Genomic DNA, 16,190 nt, shown 5'->3' with positions numbered 1-16,190 from the left:
ATACTATCAATTTTTTTATAATTGTATATCATATCTCCCATTGTCCTACCTGTATAAAGTAATGTGACCAAGGTAGAGGCTTTGAAGAAATATAAAGTAAAAATATATTTTCCTTATAAAGTAATTTGGTATCTGTGACCAAAGAACAAATTTATGATTAACCTCTCAATATAACGATTCTTACTGTATTATACTCCGTATGTAGTAATAATATTTTATTGATATAAAAATTGTATAGTACTCCTGAATGATCAAAATTGCTCAAGTTATTAACTATACGATTTGCTCAAATTATTATGGATATTATATAATTTTTCCCAGTCTAAAAATATTGTCAGCATATTATATTAGTGTCCTGAATCTAAAAATATTTTCAGCATATATAAATATTCCATGTCCATATAATTTTCCATTATTACCTTATGCAGATTCAATATATAGGTAACAATGGATTCAAGTAAAATGATGTTGTCATAAATTGAACAAAATATATAATTATTATTCTATTTAATTAAGGAAGGAAACAAAAGAGCGAAAAAACTTTTAACCAGAGAGCAACATGATATTTTAAAGGTTTCTCTTTTAGAATAGTTATAGATAGATGAATAACCCCGTTCAATTTTCCGTTAAAAATTTGATTAAAATACTAATCATAGTTAACCCCTCCACCTCGGCTTTCTCTAGTTAAGACGGTCGGGCTAATTGTACACACAACCCGACCCGGTCGGGCTAGTGCCATGACAATATGACATCTATGTGGACAGGGGAAACCGGACTCGTCACAAAAATTCATACTCGTCAGTCGTCACAGTCTTCAACCGTCCAGTCGTCCACCACCGTACACCGACAATTGATGGCCCCTTCTCCGTCCGCTTTCTGCTTTCATTCTTCCTCCTCTACCGATGGCCTTTCCGCTCCTCCGGTAACCGGTAACTCTCTTTTTCATTCATTCTTTCTCTATGAATCAATTTAGACATTCATATTGGTTAATTCCAGCAGCATCATATTGTGTCATTTCCCCCCCAAATCTCTAATTCAAACCTTTTACAATTGAATTAGTATAAATTTGTTACCTGATTTTCTTGAATTCCAATTTTGTATACCAGAAAACAGTAAGTAGGGATTCGAATTTTAAGTTGCTTATGCATTAGATTTAGTGCTACTGTGTCTGCAAATTTCCCCTTTTTAACACACTCTTTAATAGTATGAATCCATGAGTGATATGAATTTGTTCACTTATGAAATGCCTGGTTTGTCCTATGCTACTAGAAACCGGAAACACCCATTCTCAAATAAAATCAAGTAATGGGGAGATTGAGAATATAGGGAAGTATAACTATTGTAAAGAGTCTTCGAGTAAAGTTGAATCTTTTTCGGATTAAGTCGGACAAGGAATTAAGGGGTAAGATAATGTCTGTATCATGTGTATTAATGTGGAAATGCTTGAAGAATCTATAGTGCTATATAATTTTGGTTTGACTATGATGTAGCAATCTGATAAATCAAATTCATCAACCTTGTACGGCTGTAGGACCTCCAGAACCCGAGTTTGACTAATATGGTGGCTGGCTACTGGCCATATAATTTTTCCATATATCCAAGAAACTTCCACTGACTAGTCAAGAGCTCCTCCTTCGTCCTCGTTAAGTGATTAGGGCCACTAGGTGAAAAAAAATGCAATTTTGAAAGAAATTTCCGCTAACGTAGACTAGATATTCCCATGATTTTTCCATTAAGCTAGATATCTATTCGGCTCACCTAAATACTCAACTGTGTTCAGCCTCTTCTAGTGAGTGCCTGAGTGGTAACTGGTAAATTTCCTTTTACTCATATTATATTTTGATCAAGAACTTGTACGGAGCACTGCGTATGTTTCATGATCATGTATATTTTTGTGATTTATGATTTTCATGTGCTTCTAATTTCTTTGTATTTCAGTACTTCATTTATGATTTTTTTTCTGATACTAGCTGCAATTTAAGCCTTGTTTGGTTGGTTGAGCTTCTTAAAAATTTACAAAGTCTGACATAAGTATAAGTATTAATCAGTTCAATTTACTTTTTAATGGTCTTTTCTTATTACCAGCTACTTTTTGCATACTTCTTGTGATTTTAACCAAACAAATCACAAATTAGGGAACATATTCGAATTCGTATGCAAACTTAATTTTTTGGCCTTTTTAGGAAATGACTGAATTCCGATTTGGATGAAATGAAACGAAAAGACATGCGTGATTGAATACTAAAGTAGTTTTGCTGAAACAGACAAAATAAAGCTTAACTGGTGGATTTGGGAGATATATGAGAGGAAATCGGTCTTAGAGCTAATATTGTGTTTTTTTCCCGTTATTTCAGTCCTAATATTGTGGTACGATATAGTAATAAAGTAATATGCTAACTTAATCCTCATTTTCACAAGGGTACGTACTGGACTAGCTGCTAGATGGCGGCATCTGATCTTGTAGCATCAGCTATTCAATGGATTGGCTCCTTGCTAGTCCAAGAAGCAACCATTTTATTCGAAGTGGCAGACCAAGTAAGAGGCCTCCAAGAAGACCTTGAACTTATGCAACAGTATCTCCAAGATGCGGATGCAAAGCAAGATATGAAGGAGATTCGTACTTTGGTCAGGCAAATAAGGAAACTTGCTTATGATGCTGAGGATGTAATTGATACTTACATCCTTGAAGTTGAAGGAAAGGCTGATGTGCTAGGCAAAAAGGGCTGGTTCATGAAATTCGCTTGCTTCCTGCATACTGCGCCTCAGACCTACAGTATAGGGAAGCAGATACAGTTGATGCAGAGTAATGTGAAGCGAATTACTGACAGCTTAGTTGATTCTGGGGTACGAAGAATCACGAAGGTAGGAGAAGATTTGAGATCATCAAGCAACCGTGAAAGATGTTCAAAGCAAAAGTCACGAAGCTACCCCTATGATGATGATGGTGAATTTATTGTGGGTTTAGAGAAAGATATCAATATTTTGGTACAAGTATTGATGGGAGAGGGGGAGACTCAAGTAAAATTTGTTTCCATTGTGGGGATGGGTGGCTCGGGGAAAACCACCCTTGCTAGGAAGCTCTACAATCATCCGTATACTAAAGAATGTTTTGATTGTTGTGTGTGGGTTTGTATCTCGCAAGAATGGAGCACCAGGCATGTTTTATCTGAAATCTTGAGGAAAGTTAGTAGCCCTATGGAGATATCTAAGTTGAATGCCACATCAAGCATGGACGAGCTAGTGGACAAGCTCAGGAGCATCCTGGAAAAGAAATCATATTTTGTGGTCTTGGATGATGTGTGGAGGAAAGAGGCTCTCGAGGAAATACTCCCTGCCCTCCCACATATCAGCGATAATAAAGGAAGCAAGATTATAATCAATTAATCACCACCCGAAACCAAGAAGTTGTTCAATTCCAAAACCTCCAAAGACACCTATATGTCCATGAGCCAAGACCTCTAAACAAGGATGAAAGTTGGGAATTGTTCTGCAAGATCGCTTGTAATTATCATACAAATTGCAATAATGCGAGCTATGAGAATCTAGGCAAGGAAATGCTAAAGAAATGTGATGGGCTTCCGTTAGCTATAGTAGCATTAGCTGGGATCTTGAACACTAAAAGGAGCATTGGGGAATGGCAACAAGTGAGTGAAGTTGTACGGTCAAAGGTGATGGAAGGTAAATGTACACATATGTATGGTAAAGTAGGGGATATGCTAGCTCTGAGCTATGATGATTTACCTTGTGATCTTAAGCCTTGCTTTCTTCATCTGGGTGTTTTCCCGGAAGATTGCCAAATTCCAGCTGGAATGCTAACCAGAATGTGGATAGCTGAGGGACTTGTTACTGCAATTGATGAGATGACCCTAGAAGATGTAGCAATGCAACGCTTGGAAGAATTGAGCCACCAGTTCATGATTCAAATAGTGCGGACAAATTTCAAGGGAGCCATAAAAGCAATTCACATGCACGATCTATTGCGTGAACTTTGTGTCAGAAAAGCCAAAGAACAAAATTTTCTTCAAGTGAATGCCCATATCACCAATTTTGCTTCTAACGGTGCATCTGCAATGGCATTCCAGTCACGTAGGGCTGCTCTTCATTCCAGGTAATATTCAAATGTAGTTAGGTATATAGTACTTTCTTGTATAGATTTCATAGATGTACACTATCTTATAATCTTTTCATAATGCTATATTACAGTAAGGACACGCAGACATATATATACATGTATTTTCTGTTCTTCTCATCCGTGCTCGTGAATATATACAGTATATTAAAGTTAATTGCGCTTTTGTCTTCCCACTTTTTCAGCACCTGTTTCCCTACACAAGCTTCAAACTTAAGGTCACTTGTTCTACTGACAAGATCTACTGTCATGCACTCTGCTTATGTTTCCAAAGAGACATTAGACTTGGGGGTTCTCCATCAAAATTTTAAGTTGCTTAGATTGTTAAATCTCTGGGGTATAAAGACTACCACTGGAGCTTTACCTACACAAATCGGAAGCTTAGTTCACTTGAGGTACCTTGGCATTCGTGCTTCAAATATTACTGAACTCCCCATGTCAATCGGTAATTTAAGAAATTTATTGACTTTAGATTACAGAAATATTGATTCTGATGATGATGTGAAAGTCCCCAATGTCTTGTACAAGCTCACACAACTTAGGCATCTGTTTTTGCCAATGAAATGCCCTTGGATTCTTAAAGAATTACAATTGAGTGCATTGAAAAACCTGCAAATACTCTGGGGTGTAAAATGTGTAGGGGGTGATTGGTTCTCAAGAGAGATGCCAAAACTGAGCATGACTTTGAAGAAGCTGAAGGTGTTTGTGTCAACTGAAAAGGACTTGGATGCTATTTTCAGTTGCCCAAGCCTCAAGTTTGATCGACTCCATACATTCCACTGTGAGTGGGAATCTAGCATAGCCTTATGTGTAAATCGTGTTTTCTCTCACAACCAACACCTGAATAAGTTGGTATTGGTCGGGAAAATACGGTTGCAGAACCCGACTCTTATGTTGCCATCTAATCTTTTGGTTTTAGAACTGATAGATAGTGTTTTAGAGAACGTAGATCTTATATTAGTTGCTGGAGCATTAGCCCACCTGAAGCTCCTAAGACTGTCAAATTCTTACACGGGAACTGCTTTCACTTGCAACCCCGGTTCCTTTCCTCAGCTTGAGGAGCTCTACCTTGACAATCTTCAGAACTTGAGCACGTGGAGAATCGAGGAGGGAGCAATGTCGATTCTTAAGAAGCTTGAGATTTTAAGCTGTAGAAAGTTGCAATTTCCTCAAGGCTTGGCATTTGTCACCACCCTCCAGCAACTTGATTTTTTTGGAGTTCCTCCAGAATTTAGCAAACAAGCTAAAGTATATGGGTGGTCGCAGGAAAGGATTAGGTTGCCTCATAACTTTGAAGCCATTGTGGAGCAATTCGACCCTCCCTTCGACATCTCATCCATTCACAAGCTCTATGAGCGTCTCACTACTGGGATTTTTCTGGATAACACAAAAAAGGCAAGTTCCACCAACCACTGTGGATAAGACACAGGCTTCAAAAGTGCTGAAGTTCTGGACCATTAGTTTATTTTCCCGTTTAAGTCTGGCTTAATATTTTGATTTGTATTTGTATGTTGTTGATCCAATTTCTGTTGTTAAAAGCAGAAATTCTGGATCTTGAAGGAAGAAGACAACCAATATAATTGCTTCATGGTGTACGCGACAGACCTCTCCCTGGCAGCTGAACATGATATTGATGGTCTTCCAGTATGGAATACCGGACATGAAATTGATGAAACGACATCGTATCTGTATTCCAGCACCAGCAAGCTTCAGTGGAAATGGACTGAAATAGAAGAAAGGTACTGTATCTATGAATGGAAAGAAATTTCGATGTTTATTCAGTTAAATGGAACGAAAATGATGAAGGTCGCAACTTGCGACCTTTAAGCCGTGTCACAATGATGACATGGCATGCTTATATGTCATGAACATAATTGGAAACTAAAATATTTAATTTATATAACCTATTATACATGTTACAAAAAAGGTAAGAAAGTCCTTAATATTCTAATTTATTATAAATAAAATAAATATTTGTTTCCTTCTTTGTATCGACTACCTTATTCACATATTTTTATAGTAAAAATATTATGATGACGCATTTCCTACGTGGCGCCTGTATGTAGCATTTAGAATCCGACACGTAGGATTGCTGCCGCAACTTGCGACCTTTATCATCACCCAAAGGAAAATGTTTTTTTATAAGGTACATTTAAATGTCTAAGACTTGTAATCTTTGTTCTTTACAGCAGAGATGGTCCACTGATCAAAGTTGCGAATCTAAAAGCTGAAGTGCTTGTGATTGATGTGCGTGGAAGATTCGACACCAATAATCTCTCTCCACATGTCACATATACATTCTCTTTTGTGTTCATGTTAGACGTCTCAGAATGGGTAGGTATGATCCATGTTAAAACTCAACTTCGCCTTGCTGATGGCAGTTCACTGCAGCAAAGTCGCACATTGAATGGAAAACCAAGGAATGAATGGCTAAAAGTTTCTACAGTTGAATTTGAGACACCCTAAGAATATTGGAGAGGCAGAATTTTCCTTGTGTTGTCAATGGGGAGATTATACGTACGTTGCGTTTGTGGTCAAAGGGGTTGTTATTGAACCTAAACTTCAATCTTCTAACTAATCTGAAGCCTGGTTTGTTACTGAGCTGTCTTTGTATGCTGCAAGAATGCCCGGATGAGTGGATCCGACAGTGAGGGAAAAAGTACCTTGAGATATGACCAAAGAAGAGCATTGCTGCAGTTCTACCATGATTTCATTTGTTCTGAATTCGGGGTCTGTTAAAATTTTGCTGTCAAAAGGTATCTACTTGACATTTATATCCTTGTCCTGGGAGAAGATTTTATTCATTCTGCAGTTTTCAACAGAACTTGTTAGTAGAGTTTGTGATATTAGGGATCACAATGTACCTATTACAATGTTATTTGAACATATAACTAAGATGTCGATTTAAGTGCATGACAATTTCATGTAACCGGCAAATCAAGTTTGTAATGAACATGAGTAATGTAAGTGAGAAGGAAAGGGAGCACAAGTACAACAAAATTTAAGGAACCGGAACCGGAAATTGGGAACCGAAACCTGTTGCAATAGGTTCCTGAAAATGAGAACCGGAACCTCCTCCGATAGGTTCTGGTTAAGCATTTTAAAAACTTAAATAAATTATTGAAAAAAATCTACTTTATGGTTTGAGCTTTGATTGTTTTATAGTTTTGGCTTAAAATGTAATTCTCTATTTATCTTTAACCTTTTAAAAGTGGGAAGTCAGGTTACTGTAGCTTATCTACGATAAAATAAAAAACGCTTCTTTTTATCTTTCCCCAGCTTCCACTACACTTTTCTCATCTCTCTTTTCTCTCATTGTTACTTCCGCCCTCACTATTCTCTCTCCTCGAATCCTCCCTATCTATGGCAGACTGATTGTTTATACATCAAATACCTCAAAGATTTTTTAAAATTAGCTTCAATTGTTTTATATTTTGGGAATATAAAACATTTTTATATGGCTCGATCCCTTATTTCTGGATAATTCATGTTAGAATTGGTGTATACAAGATATTCAACATTCCAACAGGGTACCCGATTCAAAAAAGGTGAGAATCGAAATCTGTTGCAATAGGTTCTCAATTTTATTACCCAAAACCGAAACAAAAATTTAGGTACACTTTTTTCACAAATTCTTATTTACAAGGGTTGTACAATAAATATTGTACACCGAATTAAAAGTAAAACTCAAAATACTTAAAAGTTAAGCTTATATATGTAAAAGTTATCTATTTTTTTAGTGAATTTTATTTTCATTTTAATAAAACTTATTTCTTCAAAATCACTAATAATGTATAAAATTATTCATTTAACCCTTTAAAATATTTATCTATCAACTTTTTTTTATTAATATAAAAGTTAAGCAAGATTAGGTTAAAGTTACAAAAGAATGAGTAAAATTTATTTTAGTGTACAATAAATTTGTTGTACACCTTGTGCGCGCAAGATCTTTTGCACTTTTTTCTCATCCCTGTTTTAACCACGATTAACCCTCCACCTCCGCTTTCTCTAGCTAACACTTAAAACTCATCACAGTCTTCAACCGTCCAGTCGTCCACCACCGTACACCGACAATGGATGGCCCCTTCTCCGTCCGCTTTCTGCTTTCACTCTTCCTTCACCACCGATGGCCTTTCCGCTCCTCCGGTAACCGGTAACTATCTTTTTCACTCATTCTTTCTCTATGAATCAATTTAGAAATTCATATTGGTTGATTCCAGCAGCATCAAACTGTGTCATTTCCCCCTCAAATCTCTAATTCAAACCTTTAACAATTGAATCAGTATAAATTTGTTACCTGATTTTCTTGAATTCCAATTTTGTATATGAATGTTATACCAAAAAATAGTAATTATGGATTCGAATTTTAAGTTACTTATGCATTAGGTTTAGTGCTACTGTGTCTGCAAATTTCCCCTTTTAACTCACTCTTTAATAGTGTGAATCCATGAGTGACAATGAATTACACACTTATGAAATGCCTGGTTTATCCTATGCTACTAGAAACCGGAAACACCCATTCTCAAATAAAATCAAGTAATGGGGAGATTGAGAATATAGGGAAGTATAACTATTGTAAAGAGTCTTTGAGTAAAGTTGTATCTTTTCCGGAGTAAGCCGGCCAAGGAATTAAGGGGTAAGATAATGTCTGTATCATGTGTACTAATGTGGAAATGCTTTAAGAAACTGTAGTGCTATATAATTTTGGGTTGACTATGATGTAGCAATCTGATAAATCAAATTCATCAACCTTGTACGGCTGTAGGACCTCAGAGTTTGACTAATGTGGTGGCTGGCTACTGGCCATATAATTTTTCCATAAATCCAAGAAACTTCCACTGACTAGGTATTCCCATGAGATTAGTCAAGAGCTCCTCCTTCGTCCCTGTTAAGTGACTAGGGGTCTAGGGCCACTAGGTGAAAAAACAATGCAATTTTGAAAGAAATTTCCACTAATGTAGACTATATTTCCCATGAGTTTTCCATTAAGCTAGATATCTATTCATCTCATCTAAATATTCAACAGTGTTCAGCCTCTTCTAGTGAGTGATAACTGGTACATATCCGTTTTACGCATCTTATATTTTGATCAGTAACTTGTACGGAGTACGACATATGTTGTATGATCATGTACTCCGTATGTTTTTGTGATTTGTGATTTTCATGTGCTCCTAATTTTTTTGTATTTTGGTACTATGATTTTTTCCCCCTGATCCTAGCTTCAATTTAAGCCTTGTTTGGTTGGTTGAGTTTCTTGAAAATTTACAAATTCTGACATAAGTAGAAGTATTAATCAGTTCAATTTACTTTCCTATATCTATAATGCTCTTTTCTTATTACCAGCTATTTTTAGCATACTTCTGCTGATTTAAACCACACAAATCACCAATCATGGAACATATTCAAATTCGTATGCAAACTTAAACCTTTAGCCTTTTAAGGAAATGACTGATTCCAATTTGGATGAAATGAAACCAAAAGTCAAAAGACATGCGTGATTGAATACTAAAGTAGTTTTGCTGAAACAGACAAAACAAAGTTTAACTGGTGGATTTGGGAGATTATTTGTGTGTGCTCATGTTAACTGGGGATCATCACTCATCACTGCAGGAGGTGTCTGTCCGTTCTCGCCTTCCTGATGTCGGCCTTCAGGAGCAGTGGAGCACAGTATGTAATGACAAACATGCCGATGATCTATGCTTCTTTCGCTGAGTAGGAGTCGTACCCTTGAAGTGAGCTCTGTTTGGGAGCTGGGAAAACAAAGAATGCAATTTCAGGTGCAGTTAAACAGACAATATGTGCTTCTAATGTTAATTAGTATGCCAGTGATTAACATTAGTGTCGTGATCTTCAATTCATAGATTAAAAGTGAATAACTGGTATAATTGTCTTTACAAATTGTTGCAAATATCAAACTCTGTTAGTTTGAGTCTCACCATTTGCTTGTTCTTAGAGCGAACATTCCCTTATCTTCCTGAGATAATTTAAGTTCATGCAAAACAGAAAGGAGTCTAGGTGAGAACTCTTAACAAACATAATTCTACCGTACTGTATACTGTTATCAGACAATTCACCAAAAAGAACAAATTAATATTTGGATCTTATCTAATAGAGGAAATATAAGAAGGTGGATCCTTAGAAGGAGTAAATACTGGTTTTTGTGCTTAAGACGTCCCTAAAATATTAGTCTCATTTCTTTTTTCTATGCTGTATTCATATTATTATATACTCTTGACTGGTTTTACTTGGATTTCCATGTCTATCAATTCTTTCATATCTCACAACTATCTCTTTTTTTTCTTTTCTTTTTTTTTCCTATTTTTGTGTGATTAAAAGCTCGTTATTGTATAATTTCAGTGAATTCTCACTTCATAGTGGACATTTTCTTGTTGTTTCAATTTGATGCTAGGTCATGTCATGGAAAGTCTGATGCTAGTTGTTCTTGGCCTTGTAGTAACTTCAGAAAATGAGATGTTTGGTTGGCATGCAAAATCATGGGAAGTATAACTTTGTAGGAAGTGGGAGATTGTGGATCTTCCTAAGAAGTCACACTTCCTAGGAAGATCTACTTCCCATGGAAAATTACTCTTCACGTTCAACCATGCAACATGTCCTACTTTCTAGGAAATGTTTATACATGGGAAAAACTTCTTCCTAGGAATTTTTTACTTCCTATCAACCAAACGACCACTAATACTCGGTACTTACCAGTAACTTGTTCTGTTACACAAATTTTTCCATGGAGCATCTATAACTCTATAAGTCCTCTTCAACTAGGTACTTCATAGTATATACTATTAAAAAATGATATACGTAGTTGTAAAATTGGAATCTTAAGCAGTAAATAAGCTTTAATAAATACCTTGTAATATACTCGTACGAGTAACTTGCGAGAGTTGACTATAATACTATATCAATGTGACTGATCCAGTTCTTTGAAATCAACAGGAATACTACTAAGAAGTTAAACACCAAAACACACTATTATGACAGAATCAATTGTTGCATCAGCTGTCCAGTGGATTGGCTCTTTATTAATTCAAGAGGCAAACACATTATTCGATGTGGCAGATCAAGTACGTGGCCTTCAGCAAGAGCTTGAACTGATGCAGCAATACCTCCAAGATGCTGATGCAAAACATGAAGATGACAATAACATACGACAAATTACGAAGCTTGCCTATGATGCTGAGGATGTGATTGACATTTACGTCCTTAATGTACAAGCCAGGTCTGAAGAGAGCTATGAGAGCTGTATCTTGAGACTTGCCTGCTTCATGCATAGTGCACCAAAGATGTATGAAGTCGGGAAGCAAATACATCAGACACGAGATAAAGTCAAGCAAATAATTGAAAACTTAAACAATGATGGGTTTAGAAGAATCCCTGCGGTAGAAGATTTTAGGCTACCCCGTCATAGGAGGCCCCAGCGGCGAAGCTACTATTATGATGATAACTTTGAGTATGTTGTTGGTTTGGAGAAGGACATGCAAAAGCTGTTGTTGGAAGTACTTACAGGTGAGAGGAATACCCAGATAAAACTTCTCTCCATTATGGGGATGGGTGGATGCGGGAAAACTACTGTGGCCAGGAAGCTTTACAATCATCCATGTATCAAAAAGTGCTTCATGAACTGTATGGCATGGGTATCCATATCTCAAGAATGGGACACCCGTCATGTTCTGTCCGAGATTTTAAGGAAGGTGGGTGGCCCGAAGGAGACGTCTGAGCTCCATGCCAAATTGAATGTGGAAGAGCTAATGGATAAGCTCTACAACATCTTAAAAGAGAAGCTATACTTGGTTATCTTGGATGATGTATGGAGGAAAGAGGCTCTAGAACAAATACTTCCTGCCCTTCCGTGGGGACCTACCAATCACGGAAGCAAGATTATCATCACAACTCGCAATCGGAAAATCATTCTGTCGCAAAACCTTCAGCAACATGTGTATGTCCACAAACCACGTCCTCTAAGTGAGGAGGAGGGTTGGGACTTGCTCAGTAAGCTCGCTCTTAGTCATCGTAGAAATTGCAAAATAGAAAGTTTTGAGAGACTTGGCAAAGAAATGTTGAAGAAATGTGGTGGACTTCCTTTGGCTATAGTAGCATTAGCTGGGATTTTGAACACAAGAGAAAGCATAGGAGAGTGGCAGCTGGTGAGTGACACTGTACGTTCACGGGTGATGGAGGGTACATACACGGACATAAGCTCATCTGTACAAGATTTGCTAGCTTTGAGCTATGAGGATCTACCTTATGATTTGAAGCCTTGCTTTCTTTATCTTGGTGTATTTCCAGAAGACTGTCAAATATCAGCTGGGATGCTGACTCGGATGTGGATAGCTGAAGGTCTTGTTGTTGCACCTAATCAAGAGATGTCCGAAGAAGATGTAGCAGTGCAGTGTTTAGAAGAGTTGAGCCACCGGTTCATGATTCAGGTAGTGAAAACCAACTTTAAGGGGGCCATAAAGGCATTTCACTTGCATGATCTGTTGCGTGATCTTTGTCTCAAAAAAGCCAAGGAAAAGAGTTTTCTTCACGTTTATACTGGTACCAGTGATCAAGCTACCAGTGAAGCGTCCATGTTAAATATCCAACCACGCAGAGCTGCTCTTCATTCCAGGTAAATAAGGAGATTAATAGACACATCTTACTTGCATTTACACTCCCTTTATCTTGATTTATGTCAAAGTTGGAAGTATTACAGAGATACAGGTGTTAGTAACACCCTGATAAAAGGCTTAATGGCTTCCTTATCTTGATTTATCTTCAAAGTTAATGACATTCTTTATATTTATTTTCCCACCTTCTCCAGCATCACTTTCCCCACACAAGTTTCAAATTTGAGGTCACTTGTGTTGTTGACAAAATCTAGCAGCTTACACAATACCTATGTTTCCAAGACGTTAGATTTAAGGATCGTTCACCAGAATTTCAAGTTGCTGAGATTGTTGAATCTATGGGGCATTAAGGCTGTATCTGGTACCTTACCCACAGAAATTGGAAGCTTTATTCACTTAAGATACCTTGGTCTTCGCGCCTCAAATATAATAGAACTTCCCAATTCTATTGGGAATTTGAGGAAGTTATTGACTTTAGACTATAGGAACATTGACTCTGATAGCAACATACCTATAAGAATTCCCAATATATTTGGGAAGTTTGTGCAACTGAGGCATCTATACTTGCCTGTTCAATCTCCATGGAGGTTAAAAGAGTTGCAGTTGAGTTCTATGTCAAACCTACAAATTTTGTGGGGTGTAAGATGTGTTGGAGGGGGCGATTGGTTTGCAAGAGAAGTGCCAAAACTGAGCACAAATCTGAAGAAGTTGAAGGTGATTGTAACTACAGAAAAGGATCTGAAGGCTGTCTTCAATTGCCCAAGCCTGACAGTTGGCCGACTCCATACATTTCACTGTGAGTGGAGTAATGGAGTAGGCTTGCAGCTAGCAAATCCAATCTTCCCTCACAACCAACACCTACATAAACTGGTATTGGTTGGAAAATTACAGGTGAACAGGTTGTCTTTCATATTGCCACCTAACCTTGTAGTTTTAGAGTTGAAGGATAGCACTCTAGAAAATGAAGATCCCATGATGGCCGCTGGAGCATTGGCCCATCTGAAGCTTCTGAAATTGACAAATTCCTTCCTGGGGACTACGTTTACCTGCAAAGATGACTCGTTTCCTGTACTTGAAGAGCTCTACTTGGCGAGTCTCCCAAAATTGAACATGTGGGAAGTACAGACAGGCGCACTGCCTTGTCTTAAGAAGTTAGTGATCATTAAGTGTGGAATGCTACACATGTTTCCCCTTGGCTTGCCGTTTGTTTCTACCCTTCAGCAACTCGAGTGTTTTGGAGTGCCCCAGGAATTTGTCCAAAAAGCAGAAGAAGCTGGGTGGTCAAGACAAAGTCTTAGGCTGCCTCATAACTTTGAAGCTATCATTGAACAATCTGACACTTCTGTTGACTTTTCCTCCATCAGCAAGCTCTACGAGCAGCTCACTGCTGGAGTTTTCTTGAATAATAAAACACAGGCAAGTTCATCGACCCTTTCTACTATCATTCCTAGTGTAGATGTTAAGTTTTGAATTTCAAAAAAAAGAAAAAAAAAACTATTTGTCCAATTTTCTGGGCTTATTTACTCAGTTTGACCGGTGATGTTGTTTATGCAGAAATATTGGGTCGTGAAACGAAATGAGTCCTACTATAATTGCTTCATGTTGTACGCCAATTGCCTCTCTTTGGCCGAGTGTCACCCATTTAAGGATATTTACTTGGATAATTGCTGGGAATGGAGCGAAATAGAAGAAAGGTAAACGCTAAAAACTTGTACGAGTATGTTAAATTGTGTGTCATTTGTTGTGTTTCTGCAGAATCTTAATCAAGAGGAATCACCATTTTAAGTGCAAACTACTACTAATGCATGTTCACATGTGCTGCAGTGAGGGAGTACTGATAAAAGTGGGCAAACTGAAATCACCACCTTTCAGTAACAAGTTTTTCAACGTGTTGGGGGATTTCGATGCAGGAAATCTCTCCCCGGAAATCACTTACGAAATTGCATTTGTGATAAAGTTGCCTTTCTTAGCATCTGAAAGGTGTTTGAACGGTGCAAGATCTTATTTTGTTTACGCTCCTGGAACATCCAATGCAGAGGATTCTATTTTGCATGACAAGCCAAAAGATGAATGGACAAGAGTTACTGTTGGTGAATTCAGGACATCCCCGGAAAAGATTGACCAGACTCTAGCCTTCAGGCTGTCAGGGATTGAGCCAGGGTTCGAAATTCGATGCGTTGTTATTGAGCCTAAAGCTTTGAACAGTTGACTAATGATGGCTTAGGTCTTGGTCTCCCTTTGAGTCTAAAGCTTTTTGTGTTTTCTTAGGAGTCCATCTTTCTGATTGAAATTTAGTTTTTTTTGGGCTGTGTAATGTAACATAGTGCTACTAATTACTATCAATAAGACTACAAGAGTCACTTGTGTTAATGCTTGTTACTCTGTGCTGGTACTTAAAAGTAATGTTGGATGTGGGTTGGGCCGGCACGAGACCCGGCACGAAAAGAGCACGGCTTGGTATGGACACAAATTCGTTGGCTGAGCTGCGTTGTTTTTTGTAAACAACACGACAAAACACAATGAAATTTGTAAATAAGGTTTGTGACAAATTCTATCCAACTAGGGGGATTAGACAAGGGGATCCTTTATCCTCTTACATCTTTGTGTTATGCTTAGATAGGCTGTCTACTATGATAGAAGAACAAGTCCATTTAGGTTTGTGGAAACCGATTTCTATTTCAAAAAATATTAAACTTTCGCATGTTTTTTATGCGGATGATGTTTTTTTATTTAGCACACCCTCTGCAAGGAATTTGTGTAATATTATGAAAACTCTAGAGGACTTTGGACAAAGGTCAGGTCTAAGGATTAGTATGCAAAAATCTACCATCATCTTCCCTAATACGATGCATCATTCAATGAGACATGAGATAGCTAATCCCTATGGTCTCAGAATTTCAACTTGTTTTGGGAAATACTTAGGCATTGACATAAGACCAAATAAACTAAAGATTAGTAATTACCTTCAGCTTCTTGATAAATCCACTAACAAGGTTAAAGGATGGCAGGCTAAGCTTTTAAATATGGCAGGTAGATGTACCTTGGTTAAATCTGTGTTAAATTCCTTTCCGGTTTATGTTATGCAGACTAATATTTTGCCTATTTCTATAATCAACAAAATAGAAAAAGGTAGTCGCAAGTTTCTTTGGAATAAAACTGATAGAAATAGGTACATGACTAGGATCTCTTGGGAAAATGTTACTAATTCCATTGATAATGGAGGATTGGGAATACGTAGGTTAAAGGAATGGAACCTTTCTTTTATGGCAAAATTAGGTTGGTCTATCTTGACTCGTCCAGACAAACTTTGGGTTCAAGTTTTTAAAGAAAAATATATTAAAAAATCCAACTTTTTGGACTGTATCCCAAATAGTACTCAATCTCCATTATGGAGGGACATCCTTAAAGGCCGACCGATTCTGAAAAAAGGTTTAATTATT

The 16,190-nt window shown here is 37.4% G+C and overlaps 2 protein-coding genes across 4 annotated transcripts; both read left to right on the top strand.

Moving 5' to 3' along the window:
* Window positions 1-717: 717 nt before the first annotated feature.
* Window positions 718-7,276, top strand: LOC110798107 (putative disease resistance protein At1g50180). Its single transcript, XM_022003253.2, is given in 7 exon segments — window positions 718-929; window positions 2,419-3,381; window positions 3,384-4,108; window positions 4,315-5,524; window positions 5,672-5,868; window positions 6,319-6,585; window positions 6,587-7,276. Coding segments are annotated over 6 exon segments (3,459 nt in total). The 5' UTR covers window positions 718-929; window positions 2,419-2,442; the 3' UTR covers window positions 6,708-7,276.
* An 821-nt stretch (window positions 7,277-8,097) lies between these two features.
* LOC130469353 (disease resistance protein RPP8) lies at window positions 8,098-15,129 on the top strand. 3 transcript variants are annotated; one of them, XM_056838554.1, is made up of 6 exons: window positions 8,098-8,282; window positions 9,740-9,906; window positions 11,078-12,752; window positions 12,945-14,166; window positions 14,305-14,444; window positions 14,575-15,129. In XM_056838554.1, the coding sequence occupies exons 3-6, from the start codon at window positions 11,116-11,118 to the stop codon at window positions 14,957-14,959; spliced, it is 3,384 nt and encodes a 1,127-aa protein (XP_056694532.1). In that variant the 5' UTR covers window positions 8,098-8,282; window positions 9,740-9,906; window positions 11,078-11,115; the 3' UTR covers window positions 14,960-15,129. The 3 variants fall into 3 exon arrangements, with proteins under 3 accessions (XP_056694532.1, XP_056694534.1, XP_056694533.1); XM_056838556.1 differs by having other exon boundaries at window positions 9,658-9,906; XM_056838555.1 differs by lacking the exon at window positions 8,098-8,282 and adding an exon at window positions 9,026-9,185.
* The last annotated feature ends 1,061 nt before the right edge of the window (window positions 15,130-16,190 follow it).

The sequence above is a fragment of the Spinacia oleracea genome, chromosome 3 (genome assembly GCF_020520425.1).
Source record: "Spinacia oleracea cultivar Varoflay chromosome 3, BTI_SOV_V1, whole genome shotgun sequence".
Taxonomy (NCBI): domain Eukaryota; kingdom Viridiplantae; phylum Streptophyta; class Magnoliopsida; order Caryophyllales; family Amaranthaceae; genus Spinacia; species Spinacia oleracea.
Note: the sequence above shows the minus strand (reverse complement) of the source record. Positions and strands in the feature narration are given on the sequence as shown.